The sequence below is a fragment of the Spea bombifrons genome, chromosome 8 (assembly GCF_027358695.1).
Source record: "Spea bombifrons isolate aSpeBom1 chromosome 8, aSpeBom1.2.pri, whole genome shotgun sequence".
NCBI lineage: Eukaryota > Metazoa > Chordata > Amphibia > Anura > Pelobatidae > Spea > Spea bombifrons.
In genome coordinates this window covers 7,244,478-7,265,902 of record NC_071094.1, presented here as the reverse complement: position 1 = coordinate 7,265,902, position 21,425 = coordinate 7,244,478, and the positions used below count along the sequence as shown (strand labels likewise).

Genomic DNA, 21,425 nt, shown 5'->3' with positions numbered 1-21,425 from the left:
TTAAAACTAGAAGCATACATATATCAGACGGTGACAGTGAATATGTATGTGTATGAATACTGTTTTTTAAAAAAATCTATAATTTAGTATTGTTCGGTCATCTGTGTTATGTCCAATTTTTTTTTTAAATACATTTCTCACAACAGAATTAAAAAAATGCTGATACTATTGTGTATCATGGAAACCAGAATGCTCAAAAAGGGACAACAGGGGAAAAAATCTGCCCTCTTCGCACCTTCATGGTCCTCTAATATGCTGGATTTCTGACATAAGCTGTAAACATTGTCGAGGGACCTCTTCAGAGTAATATGGCCGGGAAGGTTCTTGATAACATCGTCCACTGGGCTTATTGGCTACTGTATTGGGTCACGATAAAATGCAGTTCTTGTCTTTCTTCTTGGGTGTGGAGGTAGGGTTTGAGGGGGGAGTGTATCCTGGTGGTCTCATAAAGGGAGGCAGGGGAATGGGTTCTCCTAGAAAGTAACCCTCTTCTTCATCATCAGAAGAGGAGGAGGATGTGAAAGAGGGGTGGGAGAAGCTGATGGGTTCTTTAAACTCAGAGCTAAGAGGTATCTTGAATGTGACTCTGGAAGTTGGCCGAGTCTGGCTTGTTAGGTCAGGAAGAGACCGTCTTTGGGAACAGTCACGTGAGAACTCAGGGGGAACCCTTCTTAAACTGGAATGTATGGAGCGTGAAAGGGGAGTCTGCAAGTGGAAGGTTTGGCTTATTCCAGACTGATCTATCATGGACACAGCTCTTCTGCCTCCCCCCATCCTGCGCTCCTGAAAGCTCTCCTCTTCTGGGTCATGGTTTGTAGAGGTGCCTACATCTCTTGTCTCCTTTTGCAAAGGCATCTCAATTTCAGTCGGGCTGACTGAATGCTCACTGGGCGTCCGCGTCATACTGCAGCTCCGAGAGCAGTAAATCTGCCCATGTCGAGGTAGGAAAGGTCTACCTAGAAGTGACGTTCCGCATCTTCCACAACAGAAGCACCGCTCTGTTGCATGCCAGTGCTGGCCTCCATGTGACAGCTGCCCTTCATCGATGCCTAGAAGAAAAGTCTATATGACCCATACCACTAAAACATGGTTCCAAGCATTCATTTGATATTCTATGTAACACTGATGTATGTCAAGCAACTAGACAACTGTACATGGCTGTGTCTAAAAATAATTCAATAATGATTTAGCGACAAAATTAACTTACCCTCTGTAAAATCATTGATGTGTCACTTGGCGCCGCCATCTTGTGAGTGGCAACAATGCCACTCACTGATGGCGTTTGTGGTTGCTCTTCGGAACAATCACAAGGAGATCGGGGTAGGGGGGTTGTGTTGCTGAATGCCCCGATATCGAGGCATGTCAGCAACATTGATTACGCTTAGGAAGCGATTGCTGATCGCTTCCTAAGCTCTGTTTTAGCTGGCTGCCGCCGTAATCTTTGATGATCAGTTTGGCAAAGGTCATTTTTTTGGGGGGGGCTTTCCTTTCATGATCCACGGCTAGCCTCACATCTGCAGAGATGCTGGTATTTGAAAGCAGCCCGTACTGTGAGCCCGTACATATACAGGCTTTGTGGTGAAGGGGTTAAAGGAGAGAGACCATTGGGATTGGAGAAAGGGGGAGAAAGAAGGAAATGGGTAGGGATGATGGCGAGAGGAGGTGGGAATGGAAATAAGTGAGGAAAGTAGGGGAGAAGGCTGGTGTGGAGGGGTGGCTGGGGACATGGCAGTGACAGCAGAAGGAAATGTCATCCTGGGCCAATTTCTGGCCAAGAACCAGTCGCTTCCTGAAGCTTTTGGTTGATAACCCAAGCTCCTTCTTACCGATGCACTCCCCACAGCTATCACAATACTGAGAGAAGAGTCTTTCGTAACAGGGGCAGCAGTACGGACGCCTGTCCCTCATAACGTAGCGCTGTCCTCCGAGTACACCTTCACACTCAAAACAGCAGAAGTGCCTTGTGTGCCAGTGGTAGCCCTCAGCCTGAGTGCACTCTGTTGAGAAGATCACCTGTGAAAAATACAATGGTTTCTCTGGTATTTTTTTACTGTTGAATAACAATTTAGCTCCAAGTTAATTATCTCTTCTCGTGAAAAAAAAAATATAAAAAAACTAAAAGGAGTCATTTTGTAGGGTGAGCAGTTTACCTGTACGGTGCGTCGCCCAATTCGTTACTGCTACTTATTGCTGACATGGAGCAAATTTAAAGTAGTTATATATCATGATATATTATTATATGTGATAAATTTATATAATTCCTACATAGCCCACCATATTTATCTCAGAAATTTTAATGCATAATCACCATAGCAACAGAACGCTCGGGAATATTCCATTGGTTGCTATGGCGGAAACACCTTATAATAGATATAATATAAAATTTTTAGCATGAAATAATATTACTGAAGAAAGGAAGTCACAGCAGCGGAGAGATAAGTCTTAATGCCGTGGGGTGCCGTAGCAAATACGTACCTCATCACATGCCAGGCACCGTGGCCGTTGCAGCTCAGCGTGGTGACGGCCGCAATACACCTCCCCGTCCTGATAAAAGTAGATGAGGTCACCCAGCAGCTCCGTACAGCGGGCACAGGTGAAACACCGAGGGTGCCAGCAGGACCCCAACCCTGCCCGGGATGCGAACACTGCCATGTCGCCGGCGCTAATCTGATGCCCGCACTGTAAGGAAAGGACAAGAGTTTGAGTAATTAGAGTTTGTAAGCATAGGTCAGAGCGTCGTGTTTGCATAAATGTAACGCAGGTATGCTTAGATTTTATTATCTATAACAACTGGGCGCTCTAATAGGGACGTTTGGTGTTGATAGCGGTCCCGTCGCTCAACAAAAACTATTTGATTCTTGACTTAATCATAGAGATAGAAATAGGACCACATTCGGTGGCATCGGGCTGCCTGAGGTTGGCACCCATTGGGTTCACCTAATACTGGGTCAATTGCATGCTAACAAAAACATCATTTTTCAGGGCAAAATGGCCAAATTTTTTTAGCACATTCAATATCCCCGATGTTAATTTTTTAATGGGAAGTATACCTTTAGACTTCAGGGTTGCAAGTGACATTAAATATAAATTACATTATAAAATATTAATTTAAAAATATATTTTAAAGGGAAAAAATGGATGAAACACAAAAGCCGGATGTGTATTTTAGTGTTTGCTTCCCTTGTAGGTGTTATATTGATGGTCTTGAGTACACAATTGGCAACACTTGAGAAATGAATCTCCTTACAATGCTAAGCATGGCTTCGCGATCCATTATCGGACATCGGCTAAGTACATAGAGTCATCATTCCCTTTATACACCGGAGATAAAGGTTATCTCACCCTCTGACACACTGTCCCGTTCATTGTTCTGGAGACCGGATGGACGGACCCACGACCCAAATTTTCAAGTCTCCGTCTTTGGCTGAAGAGCGTCAGCATTTCCTCTTCTTCCTCCCCCTGCAAAGAGCAGCAGTACCGGGCCTGGGACCAGGACCGGCTTAAAACTAACAGGGGTACTGGGCCTGGCACAGAACCATGCAAATCGCAACAAAGTCCATAAACACAAGAGAGGCGGACAACATAAAAGTAACACTTTGTTAAAGAAAAAGCTTCCTGTTATCTCTCAGAGGAAGAAAGATTGTCTCTAGAAGATTGTCCCTAAGAATTCTAGAGTTCTTAGCAGAATGATCGAGTTCTATGGAGGACGGTATCTATGCGCAAGTTAAAGAAGAACTTGACATCAGAGAGGAGATAAACGACAAAAGTCACCGGGACAGAGCAGGAGAAAGAACAGAAAGCATGTGGTGACCTCTTTCCAGTAGACAATGCCTACTGCTATGGTTTGAAGGCTTCCTACTGTTCAGAGCAGGCCAGATAGCTCCTCTAGCTTCCAGGAGATATATAAGGACATTGTGGTGTCCAGAACTAGACTGGCCATGGTGCAAACATAGAAAATATCTTGAGTTTATGTTTCAATTACAGAAGTTACTTGAACCGGGGTCTGGAGCAGATGAGTCCTGGCCTGTTGACCTTTGTTGACAATGCCCAAGGAATAAAGATGAAGATTAGCAGAATAGGGAACGGTCAGGTGTAAACTGCTTAACCGTTTTATAAAATGTTAAAGGCAGAATGTAACATCTCAGACTCGACATTTACTTGTTATAGAAATGCTCCAAGTTATGGATTATTTTAAACCAGGGCTGAGCTTTTACTATGATTATGCTGTTGGGCTTCAAGGCTCGTTCCTTGTAATTAACAAACCCATGGCAAGTGTCAGGAAGAACATTTGGGGTAGAAGGCTTGGATTTGACTGGAAACATGAATATTAGGCCTTTGTTTGGAGAAATCTCCAGAAACCTTACCTCGCAGTCATGTGGAGGCAGCTGTCGGAGAAGTTGCTTCATTCGGTGTCTCTCTCCGACACTCTGTACGTAGGGGATCTTGTCTTCAGGCAAACAACTAAAATACTGGTGAACCTGGAAAAGAAACCATCGGTCCAGAGACCAAAAAAAAGACAATATGGGGTCATAAAAAGGTAATAAAAATCTATATGGGAAGGTGTACCCTTTTTGGCAATGTCTCGATGTTTAAATACATCAAGTGAATACTAACGATGGGATGCTAGGGAAAGGATAGGAAGATGGTACCTGTTCAGGGGTTAACCCAGATGGTACCCATGCGTACTTCTCCAAAGAGCTGTCAGAACTGCTATCGTTCAAAGAATGTCTCTGCGCTCCTGAGACCAGGCGGCATATGGTTCGTTCCAGATCCTGAGGAGTGCCCACGGTGCCATGTTCCTCCCACGGACACTGGCAATGCTGGCAGATTTTCCTGATACGGAAGTGAAAAGTGAGAGTAAGCCTGGTGATCCAGAGCTTCTCAAACAAGAACCACAAAGGTATAAAACCACATAGATCGGACAAATGATGTGTTTTATTTACACACTCTGTTCATATGTGTATAAACTCATACCCAACAAACATTCTGAGCTCCTAGAAAAGAGAGGGGCATCAGGGGAGGAAAAAAAAAAGACAGGATGGATTTGGGTCTCAAATAGGGACTGTCTCTTCTCAAGATGGATACATCGGGAGGTACCATGCATGTCAGTATGTCTGCCATCAGCCCTTGGAAGGGTCAATAATATTATTTAAATGCCTGCTGTAGGTTCAAGATGTAAATAATCCTTATCCACAGGTTTGGTTCGATTTTTTACAATTCATGGGATAAAAATTACGAGGAATGACTGAATGATCTTAAAATGCATCTCATGGAGGGAAGATGTAAAAGTGAGGAATGAAACCTTCATTCCAGTCTCTGCTACTAAACTAATATCCCTTCAAGAATCTACTACCATATTATGTGAGTCAGTTTTACCTGGGGCTCTCCTTAGGCCGGGACAAGTGGGGCTCACGCTTCAGGTCCCATGCTTAGGAGGGTCCCACAGTGTCACTCCTTACCATGATTCTGCCTAGTGGTCTTTACAGTGTTGAGTGAAGCGGTACTCTTAAGGTATGACTCAATGCCAAGCATGAGGGAAAGCAGGGCCTCTGTTTTTCCCATCCAAGAAAAGGGAACTAAGGGTCCCCTGAATTCTTCCTTGGCCTGGTGTGTCGCAAACCCTGAGGGCAGCCCTAGTTTTTGCCCTCAATGCCAAATGTTGGATTCTAGGAATACAGTGTGCTGGCGCTCAAAATGCCCATCTCCTCTCATCCTCAAGAAATCTCCAATCACCTTCACTTTACATCACAAAGAAAGCAATCGTAAAATATCCAGACTGACTGGAAATGACTTTATTCTATTGAACCTAAACCCACCCTAATTACCCTCCGATTCTAATAAACCAGGAATGTCATTAGATAAAGAGTCTGGCTTTATTGTTCAGATGGCCCCAGGCGGAGGAGTGCCACATGCCTCTCCCCTTGGCCCACAGCTATTACCCCCATCTGGCTAGCACTATGAGCAGCGTTCGAGTCCACCCTTCCTATAAAAGAGCCAGACGCACAGGCCTTTGATGTTGACCCAGGGCAAATGCGTACATCGTCTGTTTAATAAAGTGACATTTCACCTTAGGAAGGTAAATTCCTTTGAAATGTTAGCCGCTGTAAATCATTGCCTTCAATGTTTGGGGATTTGTTCACAAAGCCTTAGGTTGGTCTAACCCAAAGACTGAACTCGGCCGAGGACAGTGCAGAATACACCAGAAAGTTCTTCAGACTACACCTGAGAAATCAACAAGTTTCCCTCAACATGAGCAGCCGAGCGATTCCCAGTCAGGAGCCACATATCAACCCCTTCCAGTAGGTCGTGGGATTCCAATATCTGGAACCTACGGGAGATACACCTACCAGGACTCACCATAAACACGTGAAAATTATCACGGAGAAGAACAACGGCTCCATTCTATAGCGGAACGGCAGGCGGCCGGCAGACACGTTCAGAGACAGGCATTGACATGCTGTGCCCACAGGTTACACACGCAGGGCGTATGATGTGTTGTCAATAAGTAGTATTGTTCGTTACCTCCATCTGTGGGCGAGGAAGCCGGGACATCGCTCCAAACAGGTGAGGCATGGCTGGCCTTGCGCTGTTACATCCGCCTCTGTTCCCTGGCGAGGAGACACAGGATAAGTGAACGCGAACATCTCAGGGGCATGAGGTGGGCCACCCAACAGAAACCCTCATCGAAGACCACGTCAATAGATAAACCCTTCATACGCATGGAATGCAGTGTATGAATTCTACATACTGCAGGGCTGCATTTTTCCCACTGGTTTACACTGTTTAGAATTCACAATTGTTCTGAAGGCCAAGGTGGCATCTCTAGGTGTAGAGGTCCTACGCGAGGGGACATCTGAGTTCTCAGCGGGTACATTAAAGTTACAACAAGTGAACCTGTAGGCTGCAGGGTTTGACTCCTAAGGGACGCTCCATTGTCCCGGGCACTCCAAGCAGCGTTTCCATGACATCATATATTTATTGATGAACCAGATCAGGGAACCGAATTAACAACAGACAGCAATCGGACCGGCCAGGGTGCCGATATCAACGAAGGAAAGGCACTTAGCCGAATAGAAGTCCCTGCCAATGCCATGATATGATGTCATAAGCGTACAGCCTGATTGATTGCATTAGCTACCTGTGTACAAGCAGGGAAGAGAGATGACCACCCCTCACTGCGACCCCCTCCATGCTCATCCTACACTGCTTACTTGGCTAATATTGTCTATATTTCTGAAGTGCAGTAAGATAAGATAACATTTCCTGACGCAAAACTCTCTTTTTTTAATATTATTTGCTGTAAATCTTTTTTCGTTTTACAAAAGCAATTTGTAACTCAGCCTCTGGCAACGGAAAGATTAGTGAGTGAGAAGGACAGGTATCCATAGAATAAATAGGCTTTGATTGTAAGTAGTCACACAATTACACACTTAGCTAAAAAGTACTTAATACATGGTTACATGTAATGTAAGGAAGTTTGACTCTAATGAGAGGGTGGTAGATAAGTGGAACAGTTTCCCAGTAGAAGTGGTAGAGGTTAATACAGTGAGGGAATGTAATCATGCATGGGATAGGCACACGGCTCCTGGGTCTAAGACAAGACCAACGACTGATTAAGGTCTGAGACCACCCAACTGGGGTAACGTGTGAACCATTGCCCCGCTTAACGTACCTCTCTAGATGGTTGCAGGAAAATGGTTCTTTACCCCAAATGGAGAAAATGGAGATCTTTACCCCAAGAGCACCAGACGGGCCTCGGGATGAGACTCCATACTGTGTGTGCTGGGAAGATGATGTCTTCCTGCACCCTTGGATAGAAGCTGCAAGGGATGAAGACCCCCTAAGCCACCTTGGGTCAGCGCCAGGCCACAGCGGGACCCTCAGCAGCCCCTCTAGTTGTGCCAATGCCCCGGAACAGACGATTTACGCTGACCTGACGCATGTGCACCCCGGTGTACGGATGGTTAGTAGCTCTGATAACCCCCAAAGGGCCAGAGAGTCTTCATACAAAGCAGAAGGATTCGCCAGCCATTCTGTGGGGAGCTACGCTTCTCGCAAATAGCTAAAGGATCATAGGGATTGTAGTCCATGTTAAAGTGCCACGTGTTAACCTAAAAAAAGCTTCATTGTTACACTAGATGTGTCTGTCTGTCTTCAAATGAGGGCGAGACAGCTCCCCGCATGTCTAATCATGTAACCAACTCCAGAGACAAAGGAGATTCCAGAGAACCGGAGTAAACGGTCAGCGTGCGGAATGAGCGGACGATACCTGCGGCGTCCACCTCACCTGAGACCGACGTCTTCTGGAGCCGCGGAACATCTCGGAGGTGATGTCCGCCGCTGACTCCTGCTTCTCTCTCTTCTTCCTTTCAGTTCCGTTCACCTGAAAGCAGACCGCGCCTCCCAACCCACGAGACGTCACCTCTCGAGAGAAAAGACAGCCCTACCTGGAAAGACGATCCGGTCACTCCCACCGTGCGGGAGGAACAAACCCCGGAAGCAGAATGTTCACAATGCAGCCACCAAGAAAAGGGATCCTACTCATTGCATTGAAACAATTGCCTCCAAATGCCTGGGGTGGCTCTAATTCAGAGGAGAAATGTTAGCACATAATAAAGATATAATCTAAAAATCCGGAGGGGCAGGGGAAGTTTTAGTTTACAGAGAGGGTGGTAGATAAATGGAAAAGCCTCCCAGCAGAAGTGGTAGAGGCTAATACAGCAAGGGAATTTAAACACTCATGGGACAGGCATAATCCTGCCCTGCATTTAAGTCGAGAACATTTTTTATTTCATTTTTAACTGTATAATGTTATGTTATAATTTATCAAGTTAAATAATAACTCTCGACACATTAAGTGATACATTTGTCAATGTTGTGTGATATATTGTTTATATTTAACGTATGCCGTGAAGAGCCAATCAGGTACCTCGCGTACCTCCTTTCGGACCCAGATCCCTTGTTCGTTCCCCCGATGTCCCCTCTTTTCTAGGAGCTCAGAATGTTTGCTGGGTATGAGGGTATCGCAGGGTTCTACAGCCCTAAAAGCCCTGATCATGTGTATAGAAACAGCAGGAGATGGCTTTAGAAATTAAATTATATTAAATAAAACTGATTCTTCCATAACCACATCTCCTAAAACTCAGAATGTCGGGAGGTGTGATGGGGGGGGGGTCCTTCTTTTTTTCTGTAGATCAGTCTCCAGGGGCTTGTTATGATTAACTAATCGCTGGGACGTGGAGAAGCACGGGGTCAGGGGGTGACTGGCTTAACGCATCGAAAAGAGCCAGCTAAAAATTAAAAACGTCCAACAAAAAGGTCCTGCTGTCCATTAGAGACGCCGCTGCAGTCCACGGGAGACACGCGGGAGACACGCGGGAGACACGCGGGAGACACGCGGGAGACACGCAGGAGACACGCGGGAGAGTCGTTCTTTTTTATCCACACATAGTAACATATATTATTTTATTCATTACCCAAATTACTGTTCTGGGCTTCTGCGGCATTCATTTGCCCAGTTTAGTGATCGTATGATGTCTTTGGGATATTATTGGAGGTGGCATCCATTCACATATACCAGTATTCAAGGTAAAGCTTATGGAACTATCCATAGAAAGAAGAAATACTGACAGCACCTCCACCATGAAAACCCACCAAAGAGCCATTATTCTAAGTAACACATATGCCCAAGACCCCACTTTTGAACACAATGTATAAAAAAATAATCTAGAAATAGGGTCCCTGGTTATTGCTTTAACCCTGTTTGGAGTAAAGAGGTCACGCTGCTCCACTCGGTGGAAGTAGAAGAAAGTCCATCCCCTCTTCCTGACTACTTTTCTCAGCCATCCCTTAAAGGTTCCACTTATAGGAATCATCAATTGCACTCTAGTATGATAAAACAAATAAAATTCTGCACTTCAATACATTATATATATATTGGATCCAATGATATCAACACGCCTGTATACAAAACATACAGCAACAGGTACAAATACCTAAAGCATGGGGGAAAACACAAGAAGGGGAAACACCCATGGGGTATAAAAATGGCAAAATGTCCCTTGAGAAGGGTAACTGCCGAAATGTTAGGGAACCCGACGGGTGTTTGTCCTTCTTGTCTCACCTTTCATGGGGCGGCTTGGTGTGGCACGTGAGCGTCGGCCGAAGTACATTACTAAAGCCTCATATGTATTAAATGTGTGACGTTGTAGGTATGGATCTGAATGCTGATAATTTGTCCTTCTTCATATATACGGTATATATACTTATAAGCTATGGTGGAAGATTTTTTATGTATGAAGTGCCCTGTCTAGCACTACACTTTTTGACGAGAATGCAAACATTTTATTTTCCTTTATTTGTCCCATTTCTCTAAATGCCACCACGTGTTTCATCTGTATGGAAAACCCCGCGATTGTGTGAGCCCCTTTTAGGGAGTTTGTAAAATTACCAAGTAAAACACATCATCTTTTCCAGCCTGTCTTTATTTCCAGTCCAGGATTACAACACGCAACTTCAGTGTCACAAACACGATATACAGCACAATGGGGTACCAGGCATGGGTGATTTAGGGGGTGACGGGGTGCACATGAGAAGCTGGCAGTAATAGGGTTAAGTAAGGGGGTAAGAAGGGCAGTCAGTGCCCAGCAGTGCATGTGGGGCTAATTACCCCTGCTTCCATATACATATATTCCAGGGGTGTCCAACCTGCGGCCCTCCAGCTGCTGCGGGACTACATCTCCCATAATGCTCTTTCAGCTAAGGGGCTGGCTGAGGAGGATGGGAGATGTAGTCCTGCAGCAGCTGAAGGGCCGCAGGTTGGACACCCCGGATATATTCTGTTTCTCACCTATTCAGCACCCGAGCTGCTATGGCATAACCCAGCCTGTGCCATCACGACCCACCCAAACCTCACATGGGCGCATGACAGCATTTCCCTAAACACAAGCCCCCGATCCATCCCTTTTTACGCAACGGGGTCCTACAATGCATTGCAAACTGCAGACAGATCACGGATCTCTAAAGGAAATACAGAACTAACTAGAAAAAGCTTCAGAACTCTGTGCTACAGGGGAATATTCCCTTTAAAGTATAAAGAAACATACGTACAAAACACCCTTTCCTGTCCGAGAGCCTGGTTATCCTACAAATCACTTTATGACAATAGTACGTCTACTCATCAATGGCCGTAATAATGTTCAGTATCCCTTTCTCCGTTCAGAAAAAGCTGATACTTTGGTAATTGTTCTCCATGACTCGGTCAGAAGAAAAAAAAAAAAAGGGTGACACAGCGATGCTCTGCAGGATGGCGGCACGGAGAGGGTTAAACAGCAATGCTCTGCAGGAAGACAGTCTCTGATAGAATGAGATGGGGTTTTCCTGTGTTTTGGTACAGATATATATTTTTAAATATATATATATATATTATAGTATATTATATAAACATCACGGACACAACATTCTCCCATGGAATTTCGCTCAGGGCAGCTGGGCTGCAGCACTGCACATCAGAACATTACAACCTGAAGCTCACTGGTCAGCTCTGGAGACGCCTGTAGGAAAGAAGGAAGGGAAAAACATTACGAGGAAGGAATAGGTAGACATAATAGGGATGAACGGAGGCATAAAATGTGAATGGACAGAGGATAGAGAGGAGGAAATGACACAGGACAAGACTAATGCCTGGCTAGACCTTGATTTTGGGTCAGAAGAGGACCTTCTGGCCCTGAAAGGGACTTTTTGTCAGCTTGGATCAATAAGTTGGCACATGCATGAACGCTACACTATGGCCAGCTCATCTAGCTCTAATATGAATGAAGACGGAAAGGAAGATAAAATATTCATGGGGAGGTATTGTCAAGGCACAAGTGAGAAGAAAGATGGGATGGATGAAGGAATAATCTAAGGAAGGGAAGAGACTTTAAGGAGAGTGTCACCATGGGAAAGCGTGGGAATGTAAGGAGACTTGTTGGGGAATGAGTGAGTGGGAGGTATATAAAAAAGGGGGATTGGAAAAGAAAATAAGTAAGGAGAAAGGAAGACCGCAAACAAGAGAGAAGGGATGGAAAGCGATGCAGGATAGAAGAAAAGGGGGCATAGAGAGAAAGCAGAATGAATGGTAGAAAAGACAGGATAGAGAAAGAACAGGTGGAGGGGGAGATAAATACATAAACGATAAAATGAAATAAAGGGGAATTTGGTATTTAAAGTTTATCCAGTAAGAACATGGCACTGAGCTGAGCCGTCGCGGAACTCAACAAGCATTTGGGTTTTAAGTTGTACTTGGGATGGTCCCAGGAGGTGGGGAGCCGTCAGACTGTCAGACCCAGGTTTGTCTTGCGCAGGCTCCATTAGGGTTGAGTGCTTAATATGTACATTTAGTAATGGGTCTGGTCGGGAATATACTCACCAGCTCACATCTGGTTGGAAAAGGAGGTGGGGGCGGCTTGTTGGGTATATCCCGCCTGGGTGTACCCCTGCTGATTATAATCAGCTTGCTGGCCATAATAGTCGGGTTGGTAGCCACCTTGCTGTGCGTAGGTATCTTGTTGGCCGTAGCCCTGGGCCTGGGTGTAGCTGTCAGGCGCCGGCTGCTTCTCTTGCGCTGGTGGTGGGTACTTCATAAATGGAGTTGACCATCCTGTCTCTTTGAACACAAACCAAATGTTCCCCAGCCAGATGACACAGTTCAAAAACCCGAAGGCCTACAGGAGACAAACTTAACGTAAGGGACCGGCATAGAACAGCTGTAATCACAGTGCAATAACTACTAAACGTCATGATCGCTACCTAGAACCCTTTTGCCCGACCCCTCTCCAACCAGTCAAGGTTTGCTTGGGTGCGAACAACAGTACATTGAAATAATCTCCGTATGTATGAATCCTCTGGAATCCATAGACTTCTTTTTATATATTCCATTCCAAGGTGTCCAATTTGAAATCTGCCAACTCTAGATTCAAGTCACTCAATTAATAGACTGTTAAAAACATAATGAGTGAAAATGTCACTTTATGTTATGCTAAAATTTACATTTAATAACAAAAAAGTTCTAACCACAATTAAAATTAAAAAGGGGTCCTGGCCTTTTTATTACCATTACTCCAAAGACCCCATGTGTTTACTATCATTCTCGTCTATGTGCATATTAGATGCAACTCATTATCTATTAACTTTGTAAGAATATGTAAGCAGGGGAAAACAATCAAATTTGCTTTTTCCTTTTTCTCATCTTCTGCACATTTCATGAGATTTCCCCAAATCATAGACTTTCAATACATTAAATTCACCTATATGTGACAAAAGAAGCACTGCAATAATCAAAATGACCACAGAAGGGCTACATATCCACCTGTGACAAGTTCCGGGATACCATGTATCCCAAATACTCCTCGTGACCACATGGTGGCAATAATGTTTAAAAGAATGTGATCAAGAGCTAACACTTCAGAGGCCAGAACTATTTATTACTCACCACAGAGGTGTTAAGCCCAGACATAACTGGGTCGCTCAGTTCCTGACACTTTCCTTCGCCCTTCTCGAACGGTGGGATCTGGTTCTTGATGATCATCTCAGGGTCAGTTGCCAACTTGATATCCGACAAGCCTTTGGCCCAAGCGCTGGAACTGACCAGCCAAAGGAACGTGAAAACAGCTGTCACTATGCAGTCCTATAACGGCACACGAGAGGAGGAGAGAAAGGGATAAAGCGTGAGATGGGGAGCGGATCTGAAGACGGAAAGAGACGGGGTAAGAGGAGCAATAGAGTGAAAATGGGAGATAAAGATACGGAGAAAAAAGTAGAGATGGTAATACAAGAAAAACAGAGAGTCGAGAGGATAAAGACTAAGACGACAAGAAGAAATCAAACAGTGTGAGAAGAAAACAATGTCAAAAAAAGATGAGCGAATTTTGATTGAACCACAAAGGTTTAAATAAAAAGTAAAGAGGGAATTAAGCAAAGACACAGGTACAAAAGTCATGGAAGTGACATCATGAGAACCTGCAGATACAGATCAGGATGGACATCTGGTGGGATGTCTTACGCAACGCTCCCCTGGCGTTTATATGGGATATCTTACGATCATTGGGCCTTTGTTGTTCTCACGGTATTTGTTCTGTAGAAATATGTATGTGAGGAGTGCCCCGAGAGAGTACAAGAAGGCGAAGACAGCCACTGTGACAAAGAACTCAGCAGAGGAAGAGTAGTCTCCAACTAAGAAGACCTTGGAAGTGGCTCCACCTTGGCACGTGGGGGCTTCAAAATATTTCTGGTGCAGCCTGTGGAAAAGAAGATCAGACATCGTATTCGAGGTTGTCAAACAGTAAGTCTAAAGGACATTAGCACTAGGAGTAAGTCTAAAACACTGACAGGTCAGTAAGCAGTCATGAAAGAAGAGGACAGAGACGAGAGAAGGAGAAGAGAAATAATGGGATAGAAGACTAGAGATTTAGCTTGTATGAAATAGTATGAAAGGTACCGAGAAGCTTGTTTACGGCCGACACTCACTTAAAGGGGTATTCAAAGTCCACTTTTATATTCGGCTTGCTTTCGTTTTTGTTGTTACATTCAATGCTCAGACTGAACTGTCCAGAATAACTTCCACATGTTGCGAAGGCAAAGATAGAGAAGAGCTGTAAAACAGAGAGACAGGGGGGGTCTAGAAAGAGAAAGGGCGATGCCAACAAAGAGAGCCGTGGAGATACAGCGTGATCCGGAAATACTCCAGATCCAGTAAGATCCAGAGTGAAAAAGGGAAGGGTTTCAGTGAAAAGTACTAAAAGGGTGATGTAGAAAACAATAAGACGACTTAGAAAATAATGGGAGGCGACGGTATTTATAAAGGACACTCTATGTTCCATAAAGAGACAAAGGTCTACAAGATTAAGGAAACGTAAATATAAAATGTATAATGATAAAAATATAAGAAACATTTAGCTTTGAGGGATCCAGACTCAAACTGCAAAGGGACAACCTAATGGAGAAGATGAAGACGGAGTCCAGAAAGAAACACAATGCTTCTGAAGATGTCCCACAACAGAAATGGAAATCAAAAAATAAGTAGTAGTATCGAAAATGGATAGAAGCAAAGCATAGAATGAAATCATGTGAATGAGGGGTTTGTAGGCTGTCGTAGGAAACAGCTAATCAATTATCGCCTTATTTAATATTTTATTTTAGTTCTGAGAAGATATTCCTGGCCGTTTGCCGTGAATTATTAAAACAAAAGCCCTAGAGCTGCACAACTCCAGTCCTCGAGGTCCACAAATAGACCGGCAATTCTGGGCATTCCTGCCTGAAAACAAGCAGGTTAGTGGTCTTTTTTTATTGAGATACCTGTGCTCAAGGTGGGACTTCCAGTAATATGAGCCGTCTGAGGCTCTTGGGGACTAGAGTTGTGCACTCCTGCCTTAAAGCTACTGGAAGGTCCTTTTGATACTCACAGCGATGAAATAAAACTACTGTTAGCTCACATTATGGAGCGTTAACCCAATTCCAAGAGATCTGAATGTAGGAAAACAAAACATGGAAAGCGATATAAAGTCAGGCAGGCAGGAGGATGCAATATGCCTCGTTCTTCTGCCAAATGTTGAAGGGGAGTGGGTGTAAGATATGCGGGGCTCCTGTTTACTAACCATCCTATAGCATAGAGCACAATCTGGAAGAGAAAACGAGCCCGTCGTAGGAGATGATCCCACTCCCTACACCAGGAGTGAAGATGGCTTTTTTTGGAGTAGGCGCATCACCGGAGTGGGAGGCTGAGATAATGGAGGATAGCTGAGCGTGCGCTACAAGGTGCATCATTAAAATCCTGGTAGACCATACAAAATGGTAGACGGTTTCATGGATTTTCCTCCAAGGACCAGCCAAGACATGAGTGTTTTATGGGGGGTTCAGGTTCTTGGCCGGTCATAACCATAAAGTAGGTCATCAGCGGTTGTTAAGCTCACGTGACATGGAGCAGGTAAAGAAAGCACAGAATAGACGTGTGTGGCGTCTCTCCCTCCCCGTGTAAGGCAGGCTAGGCTGGCTTTATCTTGGCGATAATCCCGAGCAGGATTGTGACCTCCCGCATCTCCACAGAGACTGGAGGGTATTTTTAGAGCCTCGGCGATGGCACAAAATAAAGAGGATTACAGAGTAGAGCCGGGTGTGAGAATACACAAGTCTGGGGACAGAAACAATGTATATATACTGTATACCGAATATTAAACGGGGAACATATAGCCAGAGGGCAAGACTATGGTTTGTTATACTTAATATCGATAGTTATAGGAATGTATCTTAATAGGAGGCTTCGCAGACCCTAGGTGCGGAGGACCTGTGCCCCGGGTAGCTGTGGAAGTACAGATTGATATAGCCTGTAAATCAGGTTTGGCTAATTGATTGTAAGCTCACAAGAGCAGGACCCTCTTCTCCTACAGTGTGCTTTAATGCGTGCTAATATTATTGTCAGTTTATATTGTCTTTTTTTTTTACACATTTTCACTGTCCCCTATTGTAACAGCGCTACAGTATAGAAATAAATGTAATGTGGCTAGCAGGTATCTCTGCAGGACTACAATTCCCATGATGCTTAGGTAGCATCCATAGGGGGTTGTAGCTCCCAACTAGGAAATAGCTATATATTGTCAGATTGACCTAATCTGACAGCCCTAGTCTTTTAGCTTTGATAATTGTCCTCATATTTAAGTTGTAGCAACAACCCCTCTGCTCCCTCTGGTAGTGTCCATAGAAACAAGGGGGCTCTCGTGACATCGTTAAAATATTATGTGATGTCATAACTCTGTAGCGTGTCTGTACACATTCTCCCCTCCTGGACATTGTGACCATAAGATACTAAACAAGAGAAGCTCTATGAGAAGATCAGTAGAGGTTTGGTTTTTGTGGGTTGTGGCACCTAGAAAAAAGCCCATAGAGGCCAAATGTGTACCATAAATGTGTACCATAAATGTGTACCATAAATGTGTACCATAAATATGTACACTACTACTAAACGATATAATACAAAGTGATATATACATTTTACCACTTCCCATGCAGGGACATGAAACCTGTTTGCATTCTAGTTGACATGGAATGCCTGTTGATTCTCACACAATGGGCTGGCTGAGTGTTATGAGAGTCACAATCCATATCATCGCAGTAAGTTGTTTATACATGTTCCCACTCCTGCTTTATTTAAAAAGGAACTCACATGGAATATATATATTGTGTATAAATATATATATATATATATATATATCGATTTTGGCCATGCAATACACTGCTGTATACAGTAAGATCCCCCAGCGCTGTATACAGTAATATCTCCTAGCGCTGTATACAGTAATAACCCCCCCCCAGTGCTGTATACAGCAATAACCCCCCCAGTGCTGTATACAGTAATAACCCCCAGCACTGTATCCAGTAATACCCCCCAGCGCTGTATACAGTAATACTCCCCCCCAGCGCGGTTTACAGTAAAACCTGAAGGCCGCCATTGTTGTTAGTCATGTGATATTTTTGGAGTTTCATTGCTCAAACACCACACCGAGCTGATGCTTTATGGCAGTGCTAATGAAGTCTGTACCTCCATAGACTAATGTCCAACTTGGTGATTAAGATTGAGACATTCTATTGTTCACCACAAGGAGGCATGATAAGGAGTCAGGGGGGTTTGTCTAGTAGATAACAGCTCCAGAACTCATACAAATGGCTGATATGTCTGCTGTCTGAAAACATCATATTATGTAAAACAGGCATAAAAAATGTCTTTAGATTGTAAGCTTGAGCTAGCACTATGTAAAGAAAATATAATAATAATAATAATAAAATATAAAAAAATAAGCTCTGATTTTTATTTTTTTATTATATATGATGGCCTCTCCTCGTATGCTTTGATGGAATAAATGGCATTAGAGCCAGGTGTGACCCCCCCTCCCCATATGCTATGGTAGAAAAATGAGATACAATTATAAATGTAAAAGACCAAGAACTCACCCATTCCAGGACTTTGATAAATCCCAGGGGCTCCTTCACTATACGGAACTGCCCCCCGGCAACCAGCTGCACGACAGAAGGGGAAATACAGGTAATGAGATCACTGCGGGCTCTGTGTGGAAAGTCATGGCAGGAGGGGCTGGGGATCTGTCCATGGTGCTGATCTCTCATCTCCCCACACAACCTTCTCCATCACCGCACATCAACGCACATTACCACACATCAACACACATCCCTCTCCTTCTGTGTGTCCACATCACCAGGCAAGCATCACACACACACATACGGTCAGTGCAACAAAACACAGCCATCACACACGCACACATGCCGTCAGTGCAACAGAACACAGCCATCACACACACTGTCAGTGAAATAACACACAGCCATCACACACACATACCGCCAGTGCAATGACACACAGCCTTCACACACACATACCGTCAGTGCAACGACACACAGCCTTCACACAGGGTGCACTGTCATTAAAAGGCGTCGTGTTACATGATGCATGGCAGACATTTGTAAGGAAGCCATTTACAACACAGCACACAACCCATCCAAAACGGACTGGAAATACATCAACACACAACCCATACACAACAGATTGCACAGCGACATTAACACACAACAGATTGATCAGAGACACATTAACACACAACCCATACACAACAGACTGCACAGACACACAACCTTCTATCTTACAAAATAATAACCAGCAATCCATATTCATCCGTTCCAGAAAAAAAGAGCAATGATTACAATGTAACATACAAGAAAAATACGATTAAAGCCATTACATATCACTATATTATTAAACAAGCAAAGATAACCTGCGCCAAATGTCTCCATATCTGGGCTTTATTTGGTAACAGCGATTGTGCATCAATATATATTTATATACCAGAGGGAATGAGCTCGACTATATATATAAAAATGTAATATATGTGTGTAGATGTAAACCTGTACATATATGTATGTATGTATGTATATATATATATATGTGTGTGTGTGTGTGATGTGTGTGTGTGTATATATATATATATATATATATATGTGTTTATGTATATATATATATATGTGTGTTTGTGTATATATATATATATATGTGTGTGTTTGTGTATATATATATGTGTTTGTGTATATATATATATATATATATGTGTTTGTGTATATATATATATATATATATATATATTTACATTAATAAGCATCTATGTAATTGACCAGATTCCATTTTCCACACATCCCCCTCTTTCTGCCCTCTATCTCCTTCACCTCCTTCATCCCATCTCTACCCCTCCTCCCTATCATTTTTTCCCTCTCTCCATATCCTCCCATTGCTTCCATCTGCTCCCTTTTCTCTCTTCTCCTCTATCCCTCTCTCGCTTCCCACCCTTTCTCCTAATACCCCATTCCCGGTGTTTTTGCCCCCCTCGCCCCGCATTCTTCCCGTCTCCCACCTGGTTGACCACGTCCATGTCTGCAGGATGCTGGTGAATCGCGCAGCGCAGAGGGGGGAGCGCGCTTTATCTGCAGCAGCCTGGAGACGGTGCTGAAATGCGGCGGATGGGGCGCAGAGTCTCTAGAACAGCTGGAACAGCGCAAGCCAATGGCAGCAGCGGACAGGGGGCGCTCTGGTCACATGACGCGCTGCTGACGTAGGAAGTCTCCATCTTCACTGAGGGCAGTACTCGCATAAGGCCAGGTAGGGGAGACCCTTAAAGAGCATTGACGTCATCACTGACCCACTCAGACCCCAAATCACATCCCACAACTTTGTGTGGGCTGGTGTCTCAGCGAGTTGGTTTTTTATATAGAGAAGAGCAGTATTTTACTCAGTTTTCAAGATCAATTGTCATTTTGTAAAAAAAAAGGACCGTATGCTAGACGTTACTATGAGATGACGTCATTGTATTTCAGTGTGTTTTTCCATGTGTTTTGGTTTCTTCTCTTTAGGACTGACAAAGAAGTAGGGAGCTACCCCATCCAGATTGAAGCTGCATCGTTTACTGCAAACCTAATAATAAAATCGATATAACCAGTGGGATGTACATTAAGGAAAGGTCATTCAAATGTGAGACATGAATTTTTCACACTTCCATTTTTTTCTGGAAGTCTAGCTGTATGATACAATTCTGGATAAAAATAAAACACGGATTACAGGACCTGTTTACTATTTGCTTTAAATGAATACATTTTACATTCCTTTGTTAGTCTTCTGACGAACTGCTTCAATGAGGTTTCCACTTGCCCATTACAAATATGGCCGCTGGTGTCGTAGTTTCTCTGTTACCATAGAAACCAGAGAGAACGGCGACAGCTGATTAGAGCGGCGCCCGCCATTTTAGGGTCCCTGACAGCTTTGCTCTGGATAATTGCGGGATGTATTCTCGACATAGGGAAAGGCGCTGGCTGGTTCTTTGGCGAGAACTTCGTCTTGTTCTAACCTCACCACGATTGTCGCGAACGTTATATTAGGCCTTACTTCCGGCTCTATAAATAAAACGGCCGCCATCTTACGTCAGGGCGGCTGATGCGGTTTCTTTGCCATGGCAACAAAGGGTGATAATGAAGGTCGATTAATGAGTGGGAAGGTGATAAAGTGCTGGTTCAGACGAAGAAGAATGACCACGCAAAAGCATGCTATATAAACAATGTGGATTTCTGTGTTTTTAAAATCGCAAAATGGTTCCTGTGACGTCACTTGAATAACAGCTGCCAGCTTGGCTGTCTTTTTAGGGTCCATGTATTTGGTTGAGGCATGAGGGAAATACTATATATTAAAATCACATATTGGTTTCATTAAGGTTATTTGAATAAAAAAACATCCATTCACTTTTCTACTGTTATTGTTTCTATATTAACATATATGGTAAACTGGGATTATTTTAATTTTATTGGCAAAATATAAAAATTATAATTAGACAGTTATCAAATTATAAAATTTGATTAAAAGATAGATTTCTAAATCCAAAAAAATCATCCAGATTTAAGACACCAGGCCCTGAAAACCCCCCAAAATGACCACTTGACTGAGGGTTAGTTCATCTGGACACCCAAGTCTTCTCTGCATTATAGAGAGGGCGGATATGGAGACCTTTTAACCTTAAAGGGGGTTTTAATTACCCCCTGATAACAGCTTCATGGTGGCAAATGGGAAAATCATGAAACAGGCTTTATTGAAAATCTTATTTAGACTTGATCTGATTTTGCAGTTTTTTAGGAACATTCCAAACGAGCGGACCCTGAGACTCCTGAAATATTAACCCTCTAATAGCCCACTGGGAAGATTCTGTGTAGCGACTTACTAATATGTGTTAACAAAATGGCTGTCACACCTGTCGGCATAGAAACCTTGACTTATCATTATTAAAAGATACACCTAATAGAGTCACCTGTATTCAAGTAGGCATATCAACCACACTCATTGGCATACCTGGGAACTT

The 21,425-nt window shown here is 43.7% G+C and overlaps 2 protein-coding genes across 3 annotated transcripts; both read right to left on the bottom strand.

Moving 5' to 3' along the window:
- Window positions 1–157: 157 nt before the first annotated feature.
- Window positions 158–8,412, bottom strand: PRICKLE3 (prickle planar cell polarity protein 3). Its single transcript, XM_053473197.1, has 8 exons — window positions 8,288–8,412; window positions 6,523–6,608; window positions 4,650–4,833; window positions 4,365–4,478; window positions 3,343–3,483; window positions 2,476–2,679; window positions 1,827–2,013; window positions 158–1,049 (listed from the first exon to the last, which is right to left on the bottom strand). The coding sequence occupies exons 1-8, from the start codon at window positions 8,318–8,320 to the stop codon at window positions 367–369; spliced, it is 1,632 nt and encodes a 543-aa protein (XP_053329172.1). The 5' UTR covers window positions 8,321–8,412; the 3' UTR covers window positions 158–366.
- Window positions 8,413–10,466: 2,054 nt separating this feature from the next.
- SYP (synaptophysin) lies at window positions 10,467–19,573 on the bottom strand. Of its 2 annotated transcripts, XR_008355194.1 has the most exons (8): window positions 19,440–19,573; window positions 17,980–18,045; window positions 14,506–14,630; window positions 14,078–14,276; window positions 13,472–13,666; window positions 12,410–12,704; window positions 10,850–11,552; window positions 10,467–10,707 (listed from the first exon to the last, which is right to left on the bottom strand). XR_008355194.1 is itself a non-coding variant. In XM_053473037.1 (7 exons), exons 1-6 carry the CDS (start codon window positions 19,455–19,457, stop codon window positions 12,414–12,416), a joined length of 894 nt encoding a protein of 297 aa, XP_053329012.1. In that variant the 5' UTR covers window positions 19,458–19,573; the 3' UTR covers window positions 10,467–11,552; window positions 12,410–12,413. The 2 variants fall into 2 exon arrangements, 1 of the variants encoding a protein (XP_053329012.1); XM_053473037.1 differs by having other exon boundaries at window positions 10,467–11,552.
- Window positions 19,574–21,425: the final 1,852 nt, after the last annotated feature.

Excerpts from the sequence above, each read along its gene's own strand:
- PRICKLE3 (XM_053473197.1), bottom strand. The coding sequence starts at position 8,320 with ATGTTCCGCGGCTCCAGAAGACGTCGGTCTCAG. Across the intron at positions 2,680-3,342 it reads ACGGGACAGTGTGTCAGAGG|TGCGGGCATCAGATTAGCGC; the intron begins GTGAGATAACCT and ends CTTTCCTTACAG. Across the intron at positions 2,014-2,475 it reads GGTGCCTGGCATGTGATGAG|GTGATCTTCTCAACAGAGTG; the intron begins GTACGTATTTGC and ends TATTTTTCACAG.
- SYP (XM_053473037.1), bottom strand. Across the intron at positions 14,277-14,505 it reads GACTTTGAATACCCCTTTAA|GCTGCACCAGAAATATTTTG; the intron begins GTGAGTGTCGGC and ends TCTTTTCCACAG. Across the intron at positions 13,667-14,077 it reads ACAACAAAGGCCCAATGATC|GACTGCATAGTGACAGCTGT; the intron begins GTAAGATATCCC and ends GTGCCGTTATAG.